Below are 24157 nucleotides of genomic sequence, written 5' to 3' on the forward strand. Positions count from 1 at the left end.
TATATAAATACATTTGATTTGATGTTTGATAAATGAAGAGGAAACTGTCGAGTACAATAATACTGGGAGCCACGTCTGTCCTTGGAAAACATCTGTTTTTGTGAAGGTGCTGCCCTCTACTGTTATCTGATAGGAAATGACCATATTTGGGGGGTAAGAAGCGTCCTTATTGTACCAATCTTGAAAGCAGCAATACAGGTTTGTATCCAACAAGAGATGGCAAAGGGAACACAAAACACAAAAGCATTTCTCACAAAAGAGTTGACTTAGTCAGGTGGATTATCCTTTATATAAATATCTACAAAGAGGTATGCATGAAAAAAAACACGTCTTTAAACAATGGTGTTTTAATAAAAATATATATCCAATGTAAGCAAAATTACAGTAAACGGCTGTTAAAAAATTGTGCAACGTTTTGCAGACCACCAATGGTTTTTATGTGTCTGCAAACTGTGTCATCAAATAACTGCTGCTGTGCTCACACTTTAGTAAATGGTTTCAGATGTTTGGACCTGTACCATTGTTCATTAAGGTGATAAAAGGAAGGTTAAGGAAACATCAGTAGGGGTCACAGACATGTTTAGACTACACAGCTACACACACACGGAAACGTCCTAGAATTATAGTCAAAGGACAAACAACGTCTTATCCTAAATGACAAAAATCGCTGTCTTGACAAGCGCTTGATCCAGGAGCCAACAAGAGTGGTATGAAAATAGCTGAAAATATACACACGTGAGGAGTAAACACATACAAACATTACAGTCTGAGAATGTTGGATTAACAGAGGAGGACACTTGTTAAAACAAATGGTGGGTGGGGGTTGGTTTCCATGTGCGACGCTTCACCTTACAGTGCGGTTTCCCTGGACTCAACCACTTGGGGCTGGAAAGACAAGATCTCTGTGAACATGTGACCTGTGAACAAACAAATGGAGGAAGAGAGAAGACATAAATAACAGTGTTTACATATAGAAGGATTTTCATTGAAATTCATTGTAGAGAATGAAATCCTGCAAATGTGCATATTGCAGAAGCTCACTGTAAAACCCATCAGCAACACAAACATCCTAAAGAATAAGTCCCTATTCCAGGGAGGCCTGCACAGCGTGACGACTTCCACAGCAAACAAGACCACTGGATATCCTTTAAAAATGCCTTCAATAATGGTTTCATATAATAATGTTAACCAATGAAAACAAACTGGTCCCTATTGACACGTCTTCCCCCTCTGTCCTGGGTTGTATTCATTACGGCACACAGTAGCAAACGTTTTGCAAATGGAAAACAAAAACAATCGTTGCTATTGGACAAGTTCAGGTAATCTCTCCCTGTTTCAGTCTGTTTTCTTCTGTTTGGTGCCTAATGAATACACCCCTCCTCTCCTCCTTACGTTTCCACTGTTCCAGGGACAAGTCAGAGTTGTCTACCGAGTGGTCGTAAGGCTGGGCCTCAGTCTCCTCCTCTGGCTCTCTAAACTCTGAGAAGTATGGCAGGGCGAGGGCCTCTGCCGCCATCACCCTACTCTCTGGGTCGAGCAGCAGCATGCACTCTATAACTGTCACCGCTGGAGATGAAACGAAGGGAGATATTGAATAAAATCAAGTAAAATGTCATTTTAAAGTACATCATCACAGTCTCAATACACTTAGAGGGAATACATACATCTAAACAGAACAGAGGGAATACATACATCTAAACAGAACAGAGGGAATACATACATCTAAACAGAACAGAGGGAATACATACATCTAAACAGAACAGAGGGAATACATACATCTAAACAGAACAGAGGGAATACATACATCTAAACAGAACAGAGGGAATACATACATCTAAACAGAACAGAGGGAATACATACATCTAAACAGAACAGAGGGAATACATACATCTAAACAGAACAGAGGGAATACATACATCTAAACAGAACAGAGGGAATACATACATCTAAACAGAACAGAGGGAATACATACAGTGGGGCAAAAGGGTATTTAGTCAGCCACCAATTGTGCAAGTTCTCCCACTTAAAAAGATGAGGCCTGTAATTTTCATCATAGGTACACTTCAACTATGACAGACAAAATGAGAAGGAAAAAAAATCCTGAAAATCACATTGCAGGATTTTTAATGAATTTATTTGCAAATTATGGTGGAAAATAAGTATTTGGTCACCTACAAACAAGCAAGATTTCTGGCTCTCACAGACCTGTAACTTCTTCTTTAAGAGGCTCCTCTGTCCTCCACTCGTTATCTGTATTAATGGCACCTATTTGAACTTGTTATCAGTATAAAAGACAACCTCAAACAGTCACACTCCAAACTCCACTATGGCCAAGACCAAAGAGCTGTCAAAGGACACCAGAAACAAAATTGTAGACCTGCACCAGAATGGGAAGACAATCTGCAATAGGTAAGCAGCTTGGTTTGAAGAAATCAACTGTGGGAGCAATTATTAGGAAATGGAAGACATACAAGACCACTGATAATATCCCTCGATCTGGGGCTCCACGCAAGATCTCACCCCGTGGGGTCAAAATGATCACAAGAACGGAGAGCAAAAATCCCAGAACCACACGGGCAGACCTAGTGAATGACCTGCAGAGAGCTGGGACCAAAGTAAAAAAGCCTACCATCAGTAACACACTACGCCGCCAGTGCCAGACGTGTCCCCCTGCTTAAGCCAGTACATGTCCAGGCCTGTCTGGACGACTGAGCCGTGTAAAGGAAAGAATGAATGGGGCCATGTATCGTGAGCTTTTGAGTGAAAACCTCCTTCCATCAGCAAGGGCATTGAAGATGAAACGTGGCTGGGTCTTTCAGCATGACAATGATCCCAAACACACCGCCCGGGCAACGAAGGAGTGGCTTCGTAAGAAGCATTTCAAGGTCCTGGAGTGGCCTAGCCAGTCTCCAGATCTCAACCCCATAGAAAATCTTTGGAGGGAGTTGAAAGTCCGTGTTGCCCAGCAACAGCCCCAAAACATCACTGCTCTAGAGGAGATCTGCATGGAGGAATGGGCCAAAATACCAGCAACAGTGTGTGAAAACCTTGAAGACTTACAGAAAACGTTTGACCTCTGTCATTGCCAACAAAGGGTATATAACAAAGTATTGAGATAAACTTTTGTTATTGACCAAATACTTATTTTCCACCATAATTTGCAAATAAATTCATTAAAAATCCTACAATGTGATTTTCTGGATTTTTTCCCCAAATTTTGTCTGTCATAGTTGAAGTGTACCTATGATGAACATTACAGGCCTCTCTCGTCTTTTTAAGTGGGAGAACTTGCACAATTGGTGGCTGACTAAATACTTTTTTGACCCACTGTACATCTAAACAGAGAGATAAAGACAGAGATAAAGACAGCACACAGTAGTCATGCCAATGGGATTCTGCAGATTCACTATATGCGATGGTGATAGTTTTACCCTGTGGGTTGACTTTGGAAAAGAGTTCCTGAAGGTCTTTCTTTTGCACTTTGGGAAGGCTTTTGACATAGTTCTTTGCCTGAGAAATAGAATGTCAATATATTTAAATTAAGGCCAATGTGTATGTCGGCATACATGTGTTTGGCCTGCAAGTACAGTATGTGTATGACTCACATCCTGAGACTGCAGTTTGGTGATGAAGTCCTGAGTGGGCGTCCCGGTGATTTTCATGATCTCAGTCAGCTGATCCAGGTCTGTGCTCCACAGGTCAAGGTCAAACTACATAGTGAACACATAATATCTACAGTAAAGGTGAAACAGAACCACCTGGGGTAGAATCTAGTTATAGTCAGGTAAACTGAAAAGTACAAATGGAAACACGCATGATTCCACAATAAACAGCATTAACCACAGTAATAGAATTGTATAAGTGTATTGTGCAACAGTGGATGGGAAGGCTCAGGGGCAGGTCAGATCATGTCAAATCAGGATACGGTCATTGCCTTTGAACAGTGGTTTTCCCGACAGCATCTCTGCCATGATGCAGCCCACTGACCAGATGTCCACTAAGAGAAGAAAAGGGGAGAATACTGTTAACTGATTACATCAGATGAGTTTATTAGTCACATGAACAGGGTCACAGATGTAATTGCAGGATACAGTGAAATTCTTAAACTCTGAGCTCCAACAGTGCAGGTCAAAAAGAAAAGTGAATGAAAAAATATATTTACAACAATAAATATACATTGGGGGAGGGGCAGGGTAAATGTTCATTTTTGGGGGGTAATGCTCTCAATGGTGATACTGTAGAACACTGAAGGCCATCGGGGACAGGACACATTTCTTCAGCCTCCAGGGGGTGAAGAGTCGATGTAGTGCCTTCTGCACCAAGGTGTCTGTGTGGTTTGACCGATTCAAACTGCTGAGGAACAGTTGATGAGGATGGGGGCGTGCCAAACGTGGTTCCTCCTGAAGTCCACAATCAGCTCCTTTGTTTTGCTGACATTGAGGGAGAGGTTGTTTACCTGGCACCACGCTGTCAGTGTGTGTCTGTAGGCCGTCTCGTTGTTGTTGGTAATCAGGCTTACTACTGTCGTGCCACCACCAAGTTGGAACTGTGTGAGGCCATGCAGTCGTGGGTATTAGGGAGTACAGGAGGGGACTGAGGACGCATTCGTGTTGAGGATTAGAGCGGAGGAGGTAATGTTGCTTACCTTTACCACCTGAAGACGGCCCGTCAGGAAGTCCAGGAACCAATTGCATAGAGAGGAGTTCAGTCCCAGTGCCGTAAGCTTTGTGGTGAGCTTAGAGTGCACTATGGCCAAGCTGCAGACAAACAGCATCCTCGCATATGCATTCCTTTTGTCCAGGTGGATGAGGGCAGTGTAATGGCGATTGCATTGTCCGTAGATCATATCTGTACTGTTTAACCATACAATTATCCCTGGTCACCTTGCTGTGTTTGTAAGCAGCATCTCTCTCCTTAAGTTTCCTGACAAGGCAGTCATTAATATACAGTTTTTGGTAGAAAGGACCTCAATTAACATGACTGGTGTTCAGAGCTGATAAAACCATGTTTGAGTGCATTTATCACCAGGAAGAAATACAGAACAGAGCACCACCTAATGGACATTCTACCATCATCCATAGGCTTCAATGTACACTACATACAGTATGCAATGCATTCAGTAGACACGGTCATCTACGTAGTCCACTCAGATTACTTTACATCCTTGTAGAGGATCCAATCTAGGATCAATTGTATGTATCCCAGTATTAGCCTTAACCATCAGTGGCTTACAAACACAAATCCTGGACCAATTAAGATTAGTTTTGCGTAGTGTACTGACCAGTCTGGGTGTAGTGCATCCAGCTGAGGATGACCTCTGGGGCTCTGTACCAGCGAGTCACTACGTAGCCAGTCATCTCACTGTCAGCCTGCCGCGCCAATCCAAAGTCCAGGATCTGACACAGACACAACATGCTTCTATTATTACTGGACAACACATTTACATTTGAGTCATTCAGCAGACACGCTCTTCATTCAATTAAGGTAAAACAACCACATGCTATCTACAAAATCAGTCCTACTAATAATAAATTGCACATCAATGGGACAGTTTATGACTACTAAATACTATGCAAGTTATTATTATTGCAAAACTGTGCTCAAACATCAAACCATGACAACAGAGTGAAATGTTGTCTGTTGGCCTGTGCAGAGGCCGTTAAGCCACAGACTGAGTTATTGACAGTGGAGCTGGACACAATGGTGGAATGTTTATTTAGGTTTTCAGAGCACTGTGTGTGTGACTGTGTACCTTGAGCTCACATTCCTGGTTAACAGCCAGATTCCCAGGTTTGAGGTCCTGCAGATACAAACATTAAGTGGGTCATTTTGCGGGGCCTCACACACGCACGCACACTTGCATTACACAGGCTCGTGCATACACACGCACGTGTGAAAATGGCGCCATAAGAAATGGCAGCAGTTTTACAGGCGCCCAACCAATTGTGATATTATGTGTTTTTGTGTGTGTTATTTGTAACTTATTTTGTACATAATGTTTCTGCAACCGTATCTTAGGGCAAAAAAAGAGCTTCAGGATATCAGGACAGAGATCACTCACCGCAGATTAGACAAAATATTTTTTCTTCAACAAGCAGGAAGCACAGGACATTCTCCAAACACCCGACACGGCCAACATCCCCGTAATTTGCAAGACGAGGAGACGCAGGTTTAGAGGACACAGAGCGGGATGCCTCGTGAGGACCCGCAGGAGGCAAGTGGGAAAGCTGCCGTTACGTCAATATTGCTTGCCAACGTGCAATCATTGGACAATGAATTAGACGAGGTAGGATCACGAATATCCTACCAACAGGACATCAAAAACTGTAATATCTTATGTTTCACGGAATCGTGGCTGAATGATGACATGGATATTCAGCTAGAGGGATATACGCTGCACCGGCAAGATAGAACAGCACACTCTGGTAAGACGGGGGGGGGGTCTGTGCATATTTATAAACAACAGCTGGTGCACGAAATCTATGGAAGTCTCTAGATTTTGCTCGCCTGAAGTAGAGTATATTGTAATAAATTGTAGGCCACACTACTTGAGTTTTCAGCAATACTTTCGTGGCTGTTTATTTGCCGCCACAGACAGATGCTGTATAAGGAAATAAACAAACAGGAAAACACTCAACCAGAGGCAGCGCTCCTAGTGGCCGGAGACTTTAATGCAGGGAAACTTAAATCAGTTCTACCAAATGCTCTCCCTCGCCCTCCATTTGGTAAATCCATCCACAACTCTATCCTCCTGATTCTTGCTTATAAGCAAAAATTTAAGCAGGAAGCACCAGTGACTCGGTCTATAAAAAAAGTGGTCAGATGAAGCAGATGCTAAACTACAAGACTGTTTTGCTATCACAGACTGGAACATGTTCGGGATTCTTCCGATGGCATTGACATCATCCATCAGTGGCTTTATCAATAAGTGCATCGAGGACGTTGTCCCCGCAGTGACTGTACGTACATAACCCAACCAGAAGCCATGGATTACAGGCAACATTCACACTGAGCTAAAGGGTAGAGCTGCCGCTTTAAAGATGCGGGACTCTAACCCGGAAGAAATCCTTCTATACCCTTTGACAAACCATCAAACAGGCAAAGCGTCAATACAGGGCTAAGATTGAATCATACTACACCGGCTCCGATGCTCGTCTTATGTAGCAGGGCTTGAAAACTATTACAGACTACAAAGGGAAGCACAGCCGCGGGCTGCCCAGTGTCACGAGCCTACCAGACGAGCTAAATCACTTCTATGCTCGCTTCGAGGCAAGTTACACTGAGGCATGCATGAGAGCATCAGCTGTTCCGGACAACTGTGTGATCACACTCTCCGTAGCCGACGTGAGTAAGACCTTTAAAAAAGTCAACATACACAAGGCTGCGGGGCCAGACGGATTACCAGGACGTGTGCTCCGGGCATGTGCTGACCAACTGGCAGGTGTCTTCACTATCATTTTCAACATGTCCCTGATTGAGTCTGTAATACCAACATGTTTCAAGTAGACCACCATAGTCCCTGTGCCCAAGAACACAAAGGCAACCTGCCTAAATGACTACAGACTCGTAGCACTCGTGTCTGTAGCCATGAAGGGCTTTGAAAGACTGGTAATGGCTCACATCAACAACATTACCCCAGAAACCATAGACCCACTCCAATTTGCATACCACCCAAACAGATCCACAGATGATGCAATTTCTATTGCACTCCACACTGCCCTTTCCCACCTGGACAAAAGGAACACTTTTGTGAGAATGCTATTCATTGACTACAGCTCAGGGTTCAACACCATAGTACCCTCAAAGCTCATCACTAAGCTAAGGATCCAGGGACTAAACCCCTCCCTCTGCAACTGAATCCTGGACTTCCTGACAGGCCGCCCCCAGGTGGTGAGGGTAGGTAGCAACATCTGCCACGCTGATCCTCAACACTGGACCCCCCCAGGGGTACATGCTCAGTCCCCTACGGTACTCCCTGTTCACCCACGACTGCATGGCCAGACACGACTACAACACCATCATTAAGTTTGCAGATGACAACAGTGGTAGGCCTGATCACCGACAATGACGAGACAGCCTATATGGAGGAGGTCAGAGACCTGGCCAGGTGGTGCCAGAATAACAACCTATCCCTCAACATAACCAAGACTAAGGAGATGATTGTGGACTACAGGAAGAGGAGGACCGAGCACGCCCCCATTCTCATTGACGAGGCTGCAGTGGAGCAGGTTGAGAGCTTCAAGTTCCTTGGTGTCCACATCACCAACAAATTAGAATGGTCCAAACACACCAAGACGGTCGTGAAGAGGGGATGACAAAGCCTATTCCCCTTCAGGAAACTAAAAAGATTTGGCATGGGTCCTGAGATCCTCAAAAGATTCTACAGCTGCAACATCGAGAGCATCCTGCCTGGTTGCATCACTGCCTGGTACAGCAATTGCTCGGCCTCCGACCACAAGGCACAACACAGAGGGTAGTGCGTACAGCACAGTACATCACTGGGACTAAGCTGCCTCCCATCCAGGACCTCTACACCAGGCAGTGTCAGAGGAAGGCCCTAAAAATGGTCAAAGACCCCTGCCACCCCAGTCATAGACTGTTCTCTCTACTACCGCATGGCAAGCGGTACCGGAGTGCCAAGTCAAGGAGAAAAAGGCTTCTCAACAGTTTTTACCTCCAAGACATAAGACTCCTGAACAGGTAATCAAATGGCTACCCAGACTATTTGCTTTGTGTGCCCCCCCCTGCCCAACCCCTCTTTTACACGGCTGATACTCTCTGTTTATCATATATGCATAGTCACTTTAACCATATCTACATGTACATTCTACCTCAAATCAGCCTGACTAATCGGTGTCTGTATGTAGCCTCGCTACTGTATATAGCCTCGCTACTGTATATAGCCTCGCTACAGTATATAGCCTCGCGACTGTATATAGCCTCGCGACTGTATATAGCCTCGCGACTGTTATTTTTCACTGTTGTTTTTATTTTTTACTTACCTATTTTTTGGCACTATTGGTTAGAGCCTGTAAGTAAGCATTTCACCGTAAGGTCTACACCTGTTGTATTCGGCACACGTGACAAATACACTTTGATTTGATACACACAGGAAAAAGGAGATTCACTCACCCTATGAATGATGCCAGCAGAATGGATATACTGTAATGAAAGACGACAACAATCTCCATCAATAACATACAGCAGTAGGGCCAAACCAAGTTGTATTTATGGACTGCATGTGTAGAAATATGGATCTATGAGATTGTTTGTAGCTATGTGAGACACACCTTGAGTCCCTTCAGCATCTGATACACCAGGAACTGTACTTTGTCCTCCGAGAGATTCTGTAACTTCATCAACTTCCCCAGATCTGTTCCCATGAAGGGCATCACCAGATAGCTGAGAGACAGCGAGGGAGGGAGGGACAGATTCCGAGAGACTAAAATGTCTATTATCTTCACAATAACCAACCAACATGAAGAGGAAAGATGGAACAAAGACTTGGCTAAAAATCCAATGGGTGGAATGTGGATATTGTGTCTCCTGTTTTAGTTTACTTGAGGTTCGTGAGCTATTGTGCCCAAATATGAAAACACAAGTGTACTCACAAGTCATGGAATCTGTCCAAGGAGAGGTCTGCAGTGAATACATAGACAAGGCCAATAACCTGGTCCCAGGGAGAGAACAGAAACAACTCATGAGGTATTTAATAAGGGTTGTATTTGATATATTATATGCTACATTTACATGTAAGTCACTAAACAGATGTTCTTAAACCTAATTGCTCCTGTAAGTCGCTCTGGATAATTGCCTTGCTCAAGGGCACATTGACAGATTTTTCACCTAGCCTGCTCAGGGATTCTAACCAGCGACCTTTCGGTAACTGGCTCAACGGGAAGAGATTGATATTAATATACAGTTATGTTCTTGTTGAAACATTTATAATTTTCCTTTTTATTTTGCTGTTCTGTGGGTGAGCAAGTTTAAAAAATATATTATTATTAAAACACCAGCTGTCCTACTTGATTGCAATTACTTAGTGTCACTCAGGGTGGGAAACACCTTGAGGACAACAAACCTCAATGACTAAAGTAATGCATTGAAACAGGATAAGAGTTGATTTTGGACTATAGGCTTGCAGATTTTACATTTTCATGTTTCATGTGTTTGAGCAGCCTCAGCTCCCGATAGGCCCTCTTAGCAAAGAGCTCAGACTGGAAGGGCCTGTGGAGCTTCTTAATGGCCACCGTGGTCCCTGTCCTGAAGTCCACCGCAGAGCTGGAGACAGACATGGAGATGAGGTTGAGGTGTTGGAGGGAGAAAGAAAGAAGAAGGTCCTCAAAAGGTGATTTAAAACTTTAATTTAAGCTTTGAGTCCTATACAATTGCAGAATCAGGTTAATTCCATTTTTAAACATCCCTTCCCACCGCCTGTACACCATTTCCCAGCCAAACATAGAAAGCGATGCTTCTTTGTAGTACAACTCACAACAAATACAAATGAACCACATTGGAAGGCTGAGTAGATCTTTTGTTACATTTTGGCATTCAGCCAGTTGACAACTCTGGACAACTCTCTACAACCCACACAAGTGGCTCAGGTAGTGCAGCTCATCCAGGATGGCACATCAATGCGAGCTGTGGCAAGAAGGTTTGCTGTGTCAGTCAGCGTAGTGTCCAGAGCATGGAGGCGCTACCAGCAGACAGGCCAGTACATCAGGAGACACGGAGGAGGCCGTAGGAGGGCAACAACCCAGCAGCAGGACCGCTACCTCCGCCTTTGTGCAAGGAGGAGCACTGCCAGAGCCCTGCAAAATGACCTCCAGCAGGCCACAAATGTGCATGTCTGCTCAAACGGTCAGAAACAGACTCCATGAGGGTGGTATGAGGGCCCGACGTCCACAGGTGGGGGTTGTGCTTACAGCCCAACACCATGCAGGACGTTTGGCATTTGCCAGAGAACACCAAGATTGTCAAATTCGCCACTGGCGCCCTGTGCTCTTCACATATGAAAGCAGGTTCACACTGAGCACGTGACAGACGTGACAGAGTCTGGAGACGGCGTGGAGAACGTTCTGCTGCCTGCAACATCCTCCAGCATGACCGGTTTGGTGGTGGGTCAGTCATGGTGTGGGGTGGCATTTCTTTGGGGGGCCGCACAGCCCTCCATGTGCTCGCCAGAGGTAGCCTGACTGCCATTAGGTACCGAGATGAGATCCTCAGACCCCTTGTGAGACCATATGCTGGTGCGGTTGGCCCTGGGTTCCTCCTAATGCAAGACAATGCTAGACCTCATGTAGCTGGAGTGTGTCAGCAGTTCCTGCTAGAGGAAGGCATTGATGCTATGGACTAGCCCACCCGTTCCCCAGACCTGAATCTAATTGAGCACATCTGGGACATCATGTCTCGCTCCATCCACCAACGCCACGCTGCACCACAGACTGTCCAGGAGTTGGCGGATGCTTTAGTCCAGGTCTGGGAGGAGATCCCTCACCCACACACACTACTTAGCCTCATTTTGACTTGTTTTAAGGACATTACATCAAAGTTGGATCAGCCTGTAGTGTGGTTTTCCACTTTAATTTTGAGTGTGACTCCAAATCCAGACCTCCATGGGTTGATAAATTTGATTTCCATTGGAAATTTGTGTGATTTTGTTGTCAGCACATTCAACTATGTGAAGAAAAAAGCATTTAATAAGAATATTTCATTCATTCAGATCTAGGATGTGTTATTTTAATGTTCCCTTTATTTTTTTGAGCAGTGTATAATATATTTAAAAAAATGAATGTTGCAAAAACGATTGGAACCATTTCCCTGTTTGACCACTAGTTTTTATATGCATTATGATTCATACTGTTGTACTCAGTGTAAGGACCTATGCTGCCAGTCACAAAAAGGTAATGTGACTACAGTGCAATGGCAATGCGTATATTATTTAAAGATCTGTTTCTGAGCGTTTAACTTTTCAGTGATGTAGGAATAATACACACTTAGTTTAATTTTTGAGTTTCATACATATTGCCATTCTATTCTAGGCTGTAGTTTAGCCTACATTATTAGAATGAGTATCCTATTCAAGATGGGCACTTCCAAAGACCAGTGAGATGAGAACGTAAAAAGGCTGTGAAATGTCCAAATGGGTTGAGGTGATACAGAGAAATCTGCCCTCAAATAAGGAAGTGCCCCTCGCTTTGGCGTGAAACTCAAGAGGTGCTGTTTTCTCTCGAACTGAGAACAAACAAAACCTAGTTACATGCGAAATTTAACCACGCCGCTTTAGGTATATAACATTTAGAATAACCTAAACTATGTCAAAGTGCACCAAGACATACATAACGTTAGTTGTTACATCTCTTTCGACCCCAGTTGCCAAGACACTTACCAGACTGTACCGTAAGCCCCCGTCCCCACCTGTTTCAGCTCCCGGTACTGCTCCGGTACCTCCCAGGTGGTTTTGTTCACGTCCTGGCGACAGTAGCCAGGTCTGGTCCGGCTCGACATCTTATTTGACCACTTTTTAACAAATTCACTATGTATCCCAAGAGGTGATTTCCCAGTTTCGTTTACACACCCATTGTCCTACCTATGCGTTCTTGAAATTCTCGTAACGCGCAACTAGGCGCCGCCTGCAGGGGTCAACCAGAGCACAGCCACTCCCGCGTCTTATGAAGCGTGGTGTGACAACACATCCACTGCTGTGTGCACAATATAACTGCTGATTAATGTTGTATGAGTTCTGTTTGGACAAATAAACGGTGACAAGTTTGTCATTTTCCCATGTCTGCAGAGTAGAATATAGATTCAAGAAAGCACCCTATTATTAGATAACTATATAACCTGGAAGATCGGAATATGAATGGTATACAAGTCAAACCCAGGACAGAATACAAGTATGACTGTGTGTAAATTCAATCTTTACAGGCCTGTTTGATGTTGCTGCTCCATTATATGGCTTTCTGCATTGGCCATGTTGAGGTGTAGCCTACAGTGTAGTGTATTCAGGGCTTGCTGGGACATGTGCATTGAGGAGTCCACAAGGGTACAGACATTCCTCCCACCGCGCCAAGGTTGGTTGGAGAGACTCGAAAAGTTGTGTGTAGGCCTGAGGAACAGACATAATATACACAATACCAGGATACACTGCACAAACTTGTCCAACATGTTTGGAAGAAACAGCATATCTTGAAATAGTTAAATAAAATTGCTTCGTCTTTTTTTCTGAACATTTCTGCAAAGAAACAAAGAAAATATATTTTATGGTAGGTGTGGCAGGCTCTAGTATTTACTGTTTAACATGAGCAACATCAATAGTTCACATGCAATGTTACATAACCTAGACATGAAGAGACAAGCTGGAATATAAATCAATGTAGACTATACTGTTGTGCATATGTAGGCCTATGCATGGGTGTGCATAAAGTGACAACAGCCAATATAGATTTTTGTTGAAGTTTACTGACTACAATTCACATATAGAGGAAGCTCTCAGAAGAAAATATATTGAATATCATATCTACTTTAATAACAAAGAAATAAAAACAATAATGTAAGAATCTCATTGGCTTTTGTGAGGGATTATAACTTTAGGATAGTCTGTACTATTATAATCAACGTTTTTTCCTTTCTTTTTCCTTTCTTCCTTTCCAACTGATCAATATTAACAGACTTGAGCTCTGCCCAAGAGAAGACAAGCCGTTTGATTAGTGCACACAGTTTTGCTTTTTACCTCCGAGTAAAACATTCCAACTTCCAAAAATATTATTTTAATGGAATGGTTTTTTCAATATTATGAACAGCTAACTTTGAGCCATAACATATCAAAAGTTAAAGAAATTCAAGTGACCAAGGAACAAGCCACAAAAGCAAATTCCACAAAAGTTTTGAAGCTTCCTGGAAAATGTAGGCAATAGATAGAATGTTATCATGACCTACAACAATGTTGTGGTGTTCTATTTGTGCAATGAAGCACTAAGTGGTCAGTATTATGGCTGCTGTGACATATATACACTACCGGTAAAATGTTTTAGAACACCTTCTCATTCAAGGGTTTTTCTTTATTTTGAATATTTTCTACATTGTAGAATAATAGTGAAGACATCAAAACTATGAAATAACACATGTAGTAACGAAAAAGTATATATATTATATAATTGAGATTCTTCAAATAGCCATCCTTTGCCTTGATGACAGCTTTGCACACTCTTGGCATTCTCTCAACCAGCTTCATGAGGTAGTCACCTGGAATGCATTTAAATTAACAGGTGTGCCTTGTTAAAAGTTAAGTGGAATTTCTTTCCTTCTTAATGCGTTTGAGCCAATCAGTTGTTGTGACAAGGGGAGTATACAGAACATAGCCCAAGAACAGCTCAAATAAGCAAAGAGGAACGACAATCCATCATTACTTTAAGAAATGAAGGTCAGTCAACACGGAAAATGTCAAGAACTTTGAAAGTTTCTTCAAGTGCAGTCGCAAAAACCATCAAGCTCTATGAAACTGGCTCTCATGAGGACCACCACAGGAATTGAAGACCCAGAGTTACCTCTGCTGCAGAAGATAAGTTCATTAGAGTTACCAGCCTCAGAAATTGCAGCCCAAATAAATGCTTCACAGAGTTCAAGTAAAAGAAACATCTCAACATCAACTGTTCAGAGGAGACTGTGTGAATCAGGCCTTCATGGTCAAATTGCTGCAAAGAAACTACTACTAAAAGGAAAACAATAAGAAGAGACTTGCTTGGGCCAAGAAACGCGAGCAATGGACATTAGACTGGTGCAAATTTGTTCTTTGGTCTGGAGTCCAAATTGGAGATTTTTGGTTCCAACCTCTGGGTCTTTGTGAGATGTGGTGTGAATATACGGATGATCTCCGTATATGCATTTCCTACCCTAAAGCTTGGAGGTGTTATGGTGTGGAGGTGATTTGCTGGTGATACGGTCTGTGATTTATTTAGAATTCAAGGCACACTTAACCAGCATGCCTACCACAGCATTCTGCAGCGATACGCCATCCTATCGTTTGGGCTTAGTGGGACTATCATTTGTTTTTCAACAGGACAATGACCCAACACACCTCCATGCTGTGTAAGGACTATTTAACCAAGAAGGAGAGTGATGGAGTGGTGTCAGATGACCTCGCCTCCACAATCCCCCGACCTCAACCAAATTGATATGTTTGGGATGAGTCAGACTGCAGAGTGAAGGAAATACAGCCAACAAGTGCTCAGCATATGAGAACTGCTTCAAGACTGTTGGATAAGCATTCCAGGTGAAGCTGATTTAGAAGATGCCAAGAGTGTGCAAAGCTGTCATCAAGGCAAAGGGTGGCTATTTGAAGAATCTCAAATATAAAGTATATTTTTATTTGTTCAACAATTATTTATAAACTACATGATTCCATATGTGTTATTTCAGTTTTGATGTCTTCTCTATTATTCTACATGTAGAAAAGTCAAAATGAAGAAAAACTCTTGAATGAGGTGTTCTAAAACTTTTACCGGTAGTGTATATACAGAAAAAATGTCAGTCTCTCGATGTGCAAAACTGATAGAGACACCCCAAGCGACATACAGCTGTAATTGCAGCAAAAGGTGGCGCTACAAAGTATTAATTTAAGGGGCTGAATAATTTTGCACGCCCAATTTTTCAGTTTTTGATTTGTTAAAAAAGTTTGAAATATCCAATAAATGTCGTTCCACTTCATGATTGTGTCCCACTTGTTGATTCTTCACAAAAAAAATACAGTTTTATATCTTTATGTTTGAAGCCTGAAATGTGGCAAAAGGTCGCAAAGTTCAAGGGGGCCGAATACTTTCGCAAGGCACTGTATGTCATAGCAGCCATAATACTGACCACTTAGTGCTTCATTGCACAAATAGAACACCACAACATTGTTGTTGGTCATGATAACATTCTATGTATTGCCTACATTTTCCAGGAAGCTTCAAAACTGCTATTGTCAACCAAGAAAACCATGGGAAATATACATATATTTTATGATTTAATATGCAAAAGAGAATGAGTAGGTGTTCTAAAACTTTTGACCGGTAGTGTAAAAGTTGCCAATTATGTTATACTTGTGCGCTAAGTCATTTGCGGCTCAGTCAGTCACATACACATATGTGAACCATTCAGTACGATTCAGAGGATATGTAAATCTTCATCTACAATCATTCCTTTTCACATACATACAGACACATGATATTTGATATATTGAGGTGATACTCCTAGTCTCTCAGACTCAGACGGGTCACTGTGGGACTGGACGTCTGGGCCGTCATTCATAATCAGACAGTCAACAGGCTACGCAGATCTACAGAGCGGGATTTGTATCTGTATTAAGAGTATAGATCTACTAAAGATGTGATATTTCCATAAATGTAATTATCACTTGGATCAAAGGTGTGATTTCAAATTTCTGGGGTTGTACTCTGAAATTTCCTAAAACTCTTAACACATCCTCTCCTCTACAGACTGACTGATTGACATAGTAGCATCTTAACTCATAAATGTACTTTCCTTGACATTACCCACCCAAGTAAAGCGAGAGAGTGGAGAGGTAAAGGTAAACAGAGATGAAGAAAAAACTGAATGACTCGCTTCTAACTTTAGGTGGGTTCACTGTCAGGGAAGGGACTACGAAGATCAGGTAACACAGATTTCATTGGCCCAAACCGGGGGCTTGCTGTCATAGGGAACACGCATTCGGGATGATGATGCTTCTGCCCCCTGCTGTGCCTCCTCCTCCTCCTCCTCATTCCTCTGCCCCTCTGCCCCCCTCCGACCCAGCCAGCTCGGCTGCTCCAGACCCAGCTGGGTAGAGAAAGGCTTTTCCAGAACCTTCAACACCCGCTGGACCTATGACACAGAGAGATCAGAGAAAGATCAAACCATGAGAGGGAAATCCAGAGAAGCAAGTAAAGGCAGAGACAGCATGTTTTTTCCTTCCTTTGGAGAATCCTACTGTTCTGGTGACATCATTGCTTGATCGGAGACTGACCTCACTGAAGTCTCCGTTCTCGGCTGCCTCTATTGCATTCTGGGCAATGTAGTTCCTGAGGACGTATCGTGGGTTGGTGCCATCCATCACCTTCACCCTCTCCTCCTGCAGTGCCTGGAGGTCACTCTGGCCCTCGACCTCCCTAGCCAGACGCTCCCTGCACCAGTCACAACACACAATTAGATTCATTAGGGCACACCTGACTAAAACGCTTTGCAACGGAGAACAAAAACAAGCATGCAGTTCGTCCCTCCCTATGTCAGTTTTCTTCCGTTTGGTGCCTAATGAAACCCCCCCACTGTTCAGAGAGGATGGGCTGGCATGGTCAAATAACTAAGACTAACACCACCTCTACTGCAAACATTTGACCAACCTGCTTTTTTCTAAGCTTTTATTCCCTTCCCTTCTCATCCGCTCCATCTCCCAATGCTACATTTCTAAAGCAATATATCTGATGCTAGAGTTACCTTCATATAGTGTCAAACACTGAGTTGGAGAAAAAGACAAGTTCAATTCAGAGCCTGTATTCACTGCGTGGAATAGGAGTGCTGATCTAGGATCGGTTTTGCCTTTTGGATCATAATGATTAAGACAGGAAGACCTGGGGCTGTATCCACAAAGCGTCTCAGAGTAGAGAATTAGTTGTAACTATTGAGAAAATATATTTGACCCCTAATCTTATGGGTAAAAATAAAAGCTATGCATGAAGCCTCTTTAGTCATAAGAGTCCCACCTAGTCGACAGATATTAAGGAGACCTCATGAGGCATCCTAACCTGTTAAGGAGTTACCAGCAGGTGTTTTGATAGAAAAAGGCAGCGAGTCAGTGGTTCCTGCACCATAGACAGGCAATTACTTCGGAGTTGTTAAAATAATGTTTTGATAATTCGATATGCTCAACCTATAAACAAGCTAGGCCTACATGCAACAGTATATTTTGAGAATGATTTGACATGAGGCCTAATCCACATCATATGCCTAAATACTAGACTAATACATTATTTAAATCAACCTATATTATGTTATTTAAAGTTACCCCTTTGGAGAGCAATATCACATTGTTAAAAATGTATTCCTAAATGCCTATAACTTGTGCAATTGAAAGCATCAAGGCCCTATTTTAACTGATTGTGTTCGGTGAAAATTATAAACCTTTCAAACATTTTCTGCAACATTATTGTCAACGTGATGTGATGCCTACTGTGCCAAAGCGATTTAAAGTTGAACGGGAGTGACAAGTGTGTTGATATAGCAATAATACTATCGAAATTCCACTTTTAAAAACCATCATACTGTATGATTCAGTACAATCACATCGGCAACAATTAAGAGTAGGCAAAGTGATCGTGTCAAGCAAAAATTATATCAAACATTTTACCATGGCAACATTTGATGTACAGTCACATTCACAGTGGTTGTCTGAAGCGTGCTGTAACGTTCACAGCTGGCATGCCTCATTGCGATTGTTACAAATGATTGGAAATAACCAATGTTAATGAGTGTCATCACGATCTTTCCTTTGCGGTACCTAAAACTGTTGTGATTACTAGCTGAGAAACTTTTGTGAGTTTATTTTTATTCCTGGCTCAGAGTTTGTCTGAGCAGTGTCTTAGCAAGATCCTAAAACCTACCCTGAGCTGGGAGTTTTTCTTGCCTTAAAATAGGTTAACAGGATTCCTAGGACGTTTTCTGAGATGATTTAAAAATACAAGCACTTGCCTATATGAGGTGATCCAGGTGGCCCAGTCCTCCCTGTGCTTGGCCTTGACCTCTACCTCATCAGCCTCAAGCAGCTCCTTCAGCCTGCCCAGCTTCTCCAGCTGCATGGCCACCGTCCTCCGGTCTGATATCATCTGGAACAGGGACGGGTTGCTCTGGGCCAACTGCATCAGCATGGCCAACTCACTGAAGGGTGAAGGGAGAGTGGTGTCAATGCAAAATGTCAAAAATGTGATCGCAAAAAAAAAAACGAATAGAAGGGAGAGGCAGAGGAAGGTGAAAGAGATGGACTAGAATAGACAAACTTGGGTCAGAGGATCATGTCCATCTAATGAACTATGTCCACTACTGTATTATTGACCAAATTCCAAAGCTCTACTACAGCTTCAATGACCCAAGACCAAGAAGCTTCCAACAAACCATTACCTGTGTTCTCATTGCTCATGTCAATATATTATCTTACCGTGGGTCCATGCTGGGCTTGTTGGCAGCCTTGAGCTCCTCCAGAGAGGCACACTGCTCCAGGAGGAGGTCTTTGGCCATTTTGATGACTCCTTCCTCTGCTTCCCCATCTCCCTCAATGGGGCAGGGGATCTGGCTCAGACAGCGGAATGTGTTGGTGAAGTCTGCTCCTAGTGTCCAGAAAGAGAAGGATCAGATATTAAATCAGTCATGCTTAGTCAGTGTCATAGCTGTCTTCTACTGGCAACATGTCTTCTGTGTGAATAATGTGACCGTGAATCACCTTTCTATGCATCAGTGCTGAGTGTTCTGCGGCACACCCCTCAGTTGTTTGTCCCTCCTCATTCCCCATAGCTTTCTTATGTACACTCACCAGCCAGTTTATTAGGTACACCACCCCGTTCATTAAAACAGATCGCTCCTACAGACAGTGAGTCAAGTGGCCGTGGCTTGTTATATAAAACAGGCAGACAGGCATTCTGTTACAGTTCGATTGAGCGTTAGAATGGGCAAAACGAGTGACCTAAGTAACTTGAGCGTGGTACGATCGTCGGTGCCAAGCGCGCCAGACCCAGTATTTCAGAAATGGCCACCATCCTGGGCTTTTCACACACAAGTGTCTAGGGTTTAACGAGAATGGTGTTACAAACAAAAAACTGTTCTGGAGGCAAAGGAGGGTCTGACCCTGTACTACACTGAACAAAAATAAAACACAACATGTAACAATTTCTAAGATTTTACTGAGTTACTGTACATCAGTTAATTTAAATACATTCATTAGGCCCTCATCTGTGGATTTCACATGACTGGGAATAAAGATATTAATCTGTTGGGCACAGATACCTTAAAAAAAAGTAGGGGTGTGGATCAGAAAACCAGTCAGTATCTGGTGTGATCACCATTAGCCTCATGCAGCGTGACATCTCCTTCGCATAGAGTTGATCGTGGCCTGTGGAATATTGTTCCACTCCTCCTCAATGGCTGTGGGAAGTTGCTGGATATTGGCGGGAACCGGAACACGCTGCCGTACAAGTAGATCCAAAGCATCCCACACATTCTCAAAGGGTGACATGTCTGGTGAGTATCCAGGCCATGGAAGAACTGGGACATTTCCGGCTTCCAGGAATTGTGTACAGATCTTTGTGACATGGGGACGTGCATTACCATGCTTAAACATGAGGTGATGGCGGCGGATGAACGGCACAACAATGGTCCTCAGGATCTCGTCACGGTAATTATGTGCAGTCAAATTGCCATCGATAAAATGCAATTGTGTTCGTTGTCAGTAGCTTATGCCCATACCATAACCCCACCATGAGACACTGTTCACAAAATTGACACATGACGCTGTCTGCCATCTGCCCAGTACAGTTGAAACCGAAATTAGTCCGTGAAGAGCACACTTCTCCAGCGTGCCAGTGGCCATCGAAGGTGAGCATTTTTCCTAGTGAGGACAACGAGCACGCAGATGAGCTTCCCTGAGATAGTTTCTGACAATTCATACAGAAATTCTTTGGTTGTGCAAACCCAGAGTTTCATCAGCTGTCCAGTGACTTGTCTCAGACGATTCCGCAGGTTAAGAAGCCGGATGTGGAGGTCCTGGTCTGGCATGGTTAAACGTGGTCTGCGATATGAAGCCGGTTGGACGTACTGACAAATTTTCTTAAACAACGTTGGAGGTGGCTTATGATAGAGCAATTAACATTAAAATTATCTGGCAACAGCTCTGGTGAACATTCCTGCAGTCAGCATGCCAATTGCATGCTCCCTCAAAACATGAGATATCTGTGGCATTGTGCTGTGTGACAAAACTGCACAATTTAGAGTGGACTTTTATTGTCCCCAGCACAAGGAGCACCCATGTAATGATCATACTGTTTAATCAGCTTCTACCTATGCCACACCTGTCAGGTGGATGGATTATCCTGACAAAGGAGAAATGCTCACCAACAGGGACATAAACAGATTTGTGCACAAAGTTGGAGAGAAATAAGCTTCTCGTGCATATGGAACACTTCTAGGGCCTTTTATTTCAGCTCAAGAAACAGGCGATGTATTTTTGTTCAGTGTAAATGGATGTACCTAATAAACTGTCCGGTGAGTATGTCTCTCTCTCTCCCCCTACCTGTGTTATGCATGATCTGCAGCAGCTCAGTGATGAGCATCTCGTCCTCCGGTTCTTCCCTCCTCAGCAGGCCCAGCTTCTTCCTCATGTTACCCAGGTAGAAGGTGTTGTAGAGGGGCAGGTACTCGTCCAGAACAGCCTCTGCCCGGCCTGGGGGCAGCTCTGGGTCCAGGGCTTCGGCCAGGCGAGCCAGGTTCCAGCGGCAGATAGCCGGTTGGGCCTGATAGGAGTAGCGGCCTGAGTTGTCTGAGGCATTGCAGATGAAGTCAGGATCAAACCTGCAGACAAGATAGAGGGGAAATTAGGCAGTGTTAAGCCAGACCCTTGTTTGGATTCAGTAAGAAGTACATTAAAATTGAAGTTGAAGTTTGAAGATGGCCATAATCTAAATAAAATAAAGCAGGTCAGCCATCCATGCTAGTCAAGGCTACTGCTGTGGAAGAGATGGACTGCTGCTGAGTACTGTATGATGTACCTGTCCATGAAGCCATAGGGGCCATAGTCTATTGTGAGTCCCAGAATGCTCATGTTGTCTGTGTTGAGGACTCCATGGCAGAAACCCACACACTGCCACTGGGCCACCAGCCGAGCTGTACGTAACATCACCTACCAGTCAGGGACAAACACATACACGCACCAGTGTCAGAACAGAAGGAAGAGGAGATTACTTGGGTCTAGTAGTTTAAACTTTAAATGTATCTCTTGCTTAGGTGCTGGGTTAGGCAATACATATTTAGGGATTATATACTGTGGTGGTCAAATAATATTTTTCATGAGAAAATTCATTAATAGCACAGTGTGTGCTAAGTCAGTGTCACACTCACGGTATTTCTTCAACGTCCAAGCGACAGCAGATTAACAGGATAAGAGGATAGCAGTGTTCTTGGATCCATGACAAAAAGGTCAAGGATAGAGAGCGCTCAAATGTAGGCCTACAGTCTGCTTTGAGTCAAATTAGTTTTACTTTCATGAAGGACATAAAAGGATATCCTTCAAGTTCATAAAGCCTAAGAGCATTACTGTACCCTTTAACATAATGAATCATGGATGCTTCACTGAATCTAGTGGTGTTTATACTATACCTCTCTGAAAAATGCCACATTCCTCTCCACTCTGTCAGTGTGGTTCTGCTGGATCTCTGGGTAGAAGGTCTCTATGACATAATCCATCATCTGACCTCTGATCGCATCATGGCCGTAGCTGGGGCCCTGGCGGCCTGTGTTCTCATCAGTCGCCTTGAAGATCTCAAAGGACCCAAACCTGCACGCACGCAAACACAATGATCAGAGTGACACGTTTTAACATTGACTTTAAGGAACATTTGCCATAACTGTAAGACTGAGAACATGTGATAGGCTATGCACCTGATGAAGGTGGGTGCGATGCGGAGGACCACAGAGCACCTCTCTTTGCGGGGGTTCCCACTGTAATACACATCCCGTACCACCTTGCTGTCAGAGGTCACCAGCGACCCCGCCCTCGTGGTGGGCACGCCCAGAGCAAACACTGCTTCGCTGCACAGAAACTCCCTGATGCTGGATCGCAGCACCTTACGCCCATCCGCTTGTCTGAGAATGGAAGAGAACGTATGATAGAAATGTATTCAACAACATTAGCACATTTTCATGGGCTACAATGATAGTCAACTGTATTTAAACTGAGGAATTTGACTGAGGAAACAGATTCATTAGCTAAATAATTTTTAGAACTGTCTAGTCATGCTTATGCAATACTGTCCAACCTGGAGTAGGGCGTCAGTCCAGCTCCTTTGACCTGAATCTCCCACCGGCCACTGGGGTTCTCTCGCAGCAGCTCGGAGCACTGGTCTGCTGGAGCTTTTAGTTCACCCAGATAGCAGGCCGCCCCGTCCCCCAACTGTCCGGCGAATGACCCGAACTGGTGACCGCAGTAGCAGTGCGCTGCAGGCTCGGACCCTGGCATTACTTTAGAGCCGCTCAGGTACTCTGGACCCAGTGGGTCGTTCAGAACCTCCATGGCGTTCAGCCCAAGCAAAGCTAAAGCATCATTCGAGACGGCCACAAATCTGGGCTTGAGCACTGGTTGTGGTTTTACTCGAGAGAAACAGGCTCCTGTCACCCTTCGCGGACCAGGTTCTTCTGATGTATCCAGTGGAAGTTTCTTGAGTGCGACATTGTCAAATTCGAGGCGCTCGAGCGGTGAACGACTGACCGCCAGACCCATGTCGTCCATAACAACAGCGGAGAAGTATCTAACCACGACGACAATACCAGAGCGAAGAAAACTTGATCGTGCCAGACGAAGTTTTAAAGAAGTCATCCAACTAAAGCCGGTAGGTCTGTTTAAACTCAGCAGAGACCTCATTCACACCTCCAAGATATGACGCTATCACAGGTCTGCACTACGGATGTTTGTCAGAAATGGTTTGCTACTCTATTATTGGTCCTACCGGAAACAATAGGAGACGGAACTAAGACTTGTTGCATTGGCCATGGCAGCCTGATGGCAGCCAAGGAATCCTTAAATGTCTAAATTAATGAGAGATGTTAGATAAAATGAAAGAATAAGTACAAATATAACGATTTTTTTTTAAATAAAACATTTTTTATTTTAAAGTTTTTATAGTTCAATGCATAATTCAGGCGTCAATATTTGGCTTGTTTACAGTGAAACTACTACAGTGAGGGTGGGCATACAGACCATCTGAGAAAAAACGTTATTCACACACACACACAGAATCCACAACCTGTTGTCTGAGAGTCTTACCCAATATGTATACAGCACACCCAGACATGCAGTATGTACGAACAGAGACATTCAGACAGAGACAGGAAGACACAGAACAATGGGGGACAGATAGAGATTAACAAC

The 24157-nt window shown here is 43.6% G+C and overlaps 2 protein-coding genes across 2 annotated transcripts; both read right to left on the reverse strand.

Moving 5' to 3' along the window:
* Nucleotides 1–261: 261 nt before the first annotated feature.
* LOC115134093 (mitogen-activated protein kinase 12-like) lies at nt 262–12600 on the reverse strand. The gene is made up of 12 exons (XM_029667733.2): nt 12389–12600; nt 10152–10281; nt 9612–9670; nt 9291–9402; nt 9133–9162; nt 5753–5800; nt 5282–5396; nt 3926–3997; nt 3606–3685; nt 3432–3510; nt 1393–1566; nt 262–917 (listed from the first exon to the last, which is right to left on the reverse strand). Exons 1-12 carry the CDS (start codon nt 12505–12507, stop codon nt 850–852), a joined length of 1086 nt encoding a protein of 361 aa, XP_029523593.1. The 5' UTR covers nt 12508–12600; the 3' UTR covers nt 262–849.
* Nucleotides 12601–15990: 3390 nt separating this feature from the next.
* On the reverse strand, nt 15991–23723 carry LOC115134094 (protein adenylyltransferase SelO-1, mitochondrial-like). Its single transcript, XM_029667734.2, has 9 exons — nt 23049–23723; nt 22672–22875; nt 22390–22567; nt 21783–21913; nt 21308–21585; nt 19184–19352; nt 18721–18906; nt 17003–17159; nt 15991–16860 (listed from the first exon to the last, which is right to left on the reverse strand). Exons 1-9 carry the CDS (start codon nt 23648–23650, stop codon nt 16639–16641), a joined length of 2127 nt encoding a protein of 708 aa, XP_029523594.2. The 5' UTR covers nt 23651–23723; the 3' UTR covers nt 15991–16638.
* Nucleotides 23724–24157: the final 434 nt, after the last annotated feature.

Source organism: Oncorhynchus nerka, linkage group LG9a (genome assembly GCF_034236695.1).
Source record: "Oncorhynchus nerka isolate Pitt River linkage group LG9a, Oner_Uvic_2.0, whole genome shotgun sequence".
Classification (NCBI taxonomy): Eukaryota; Metazoa; Chordata; class Actinopteri; order Salmoniformes; family Salmonidae; genus Oncorhynchus; species Oncorhynchus nerka.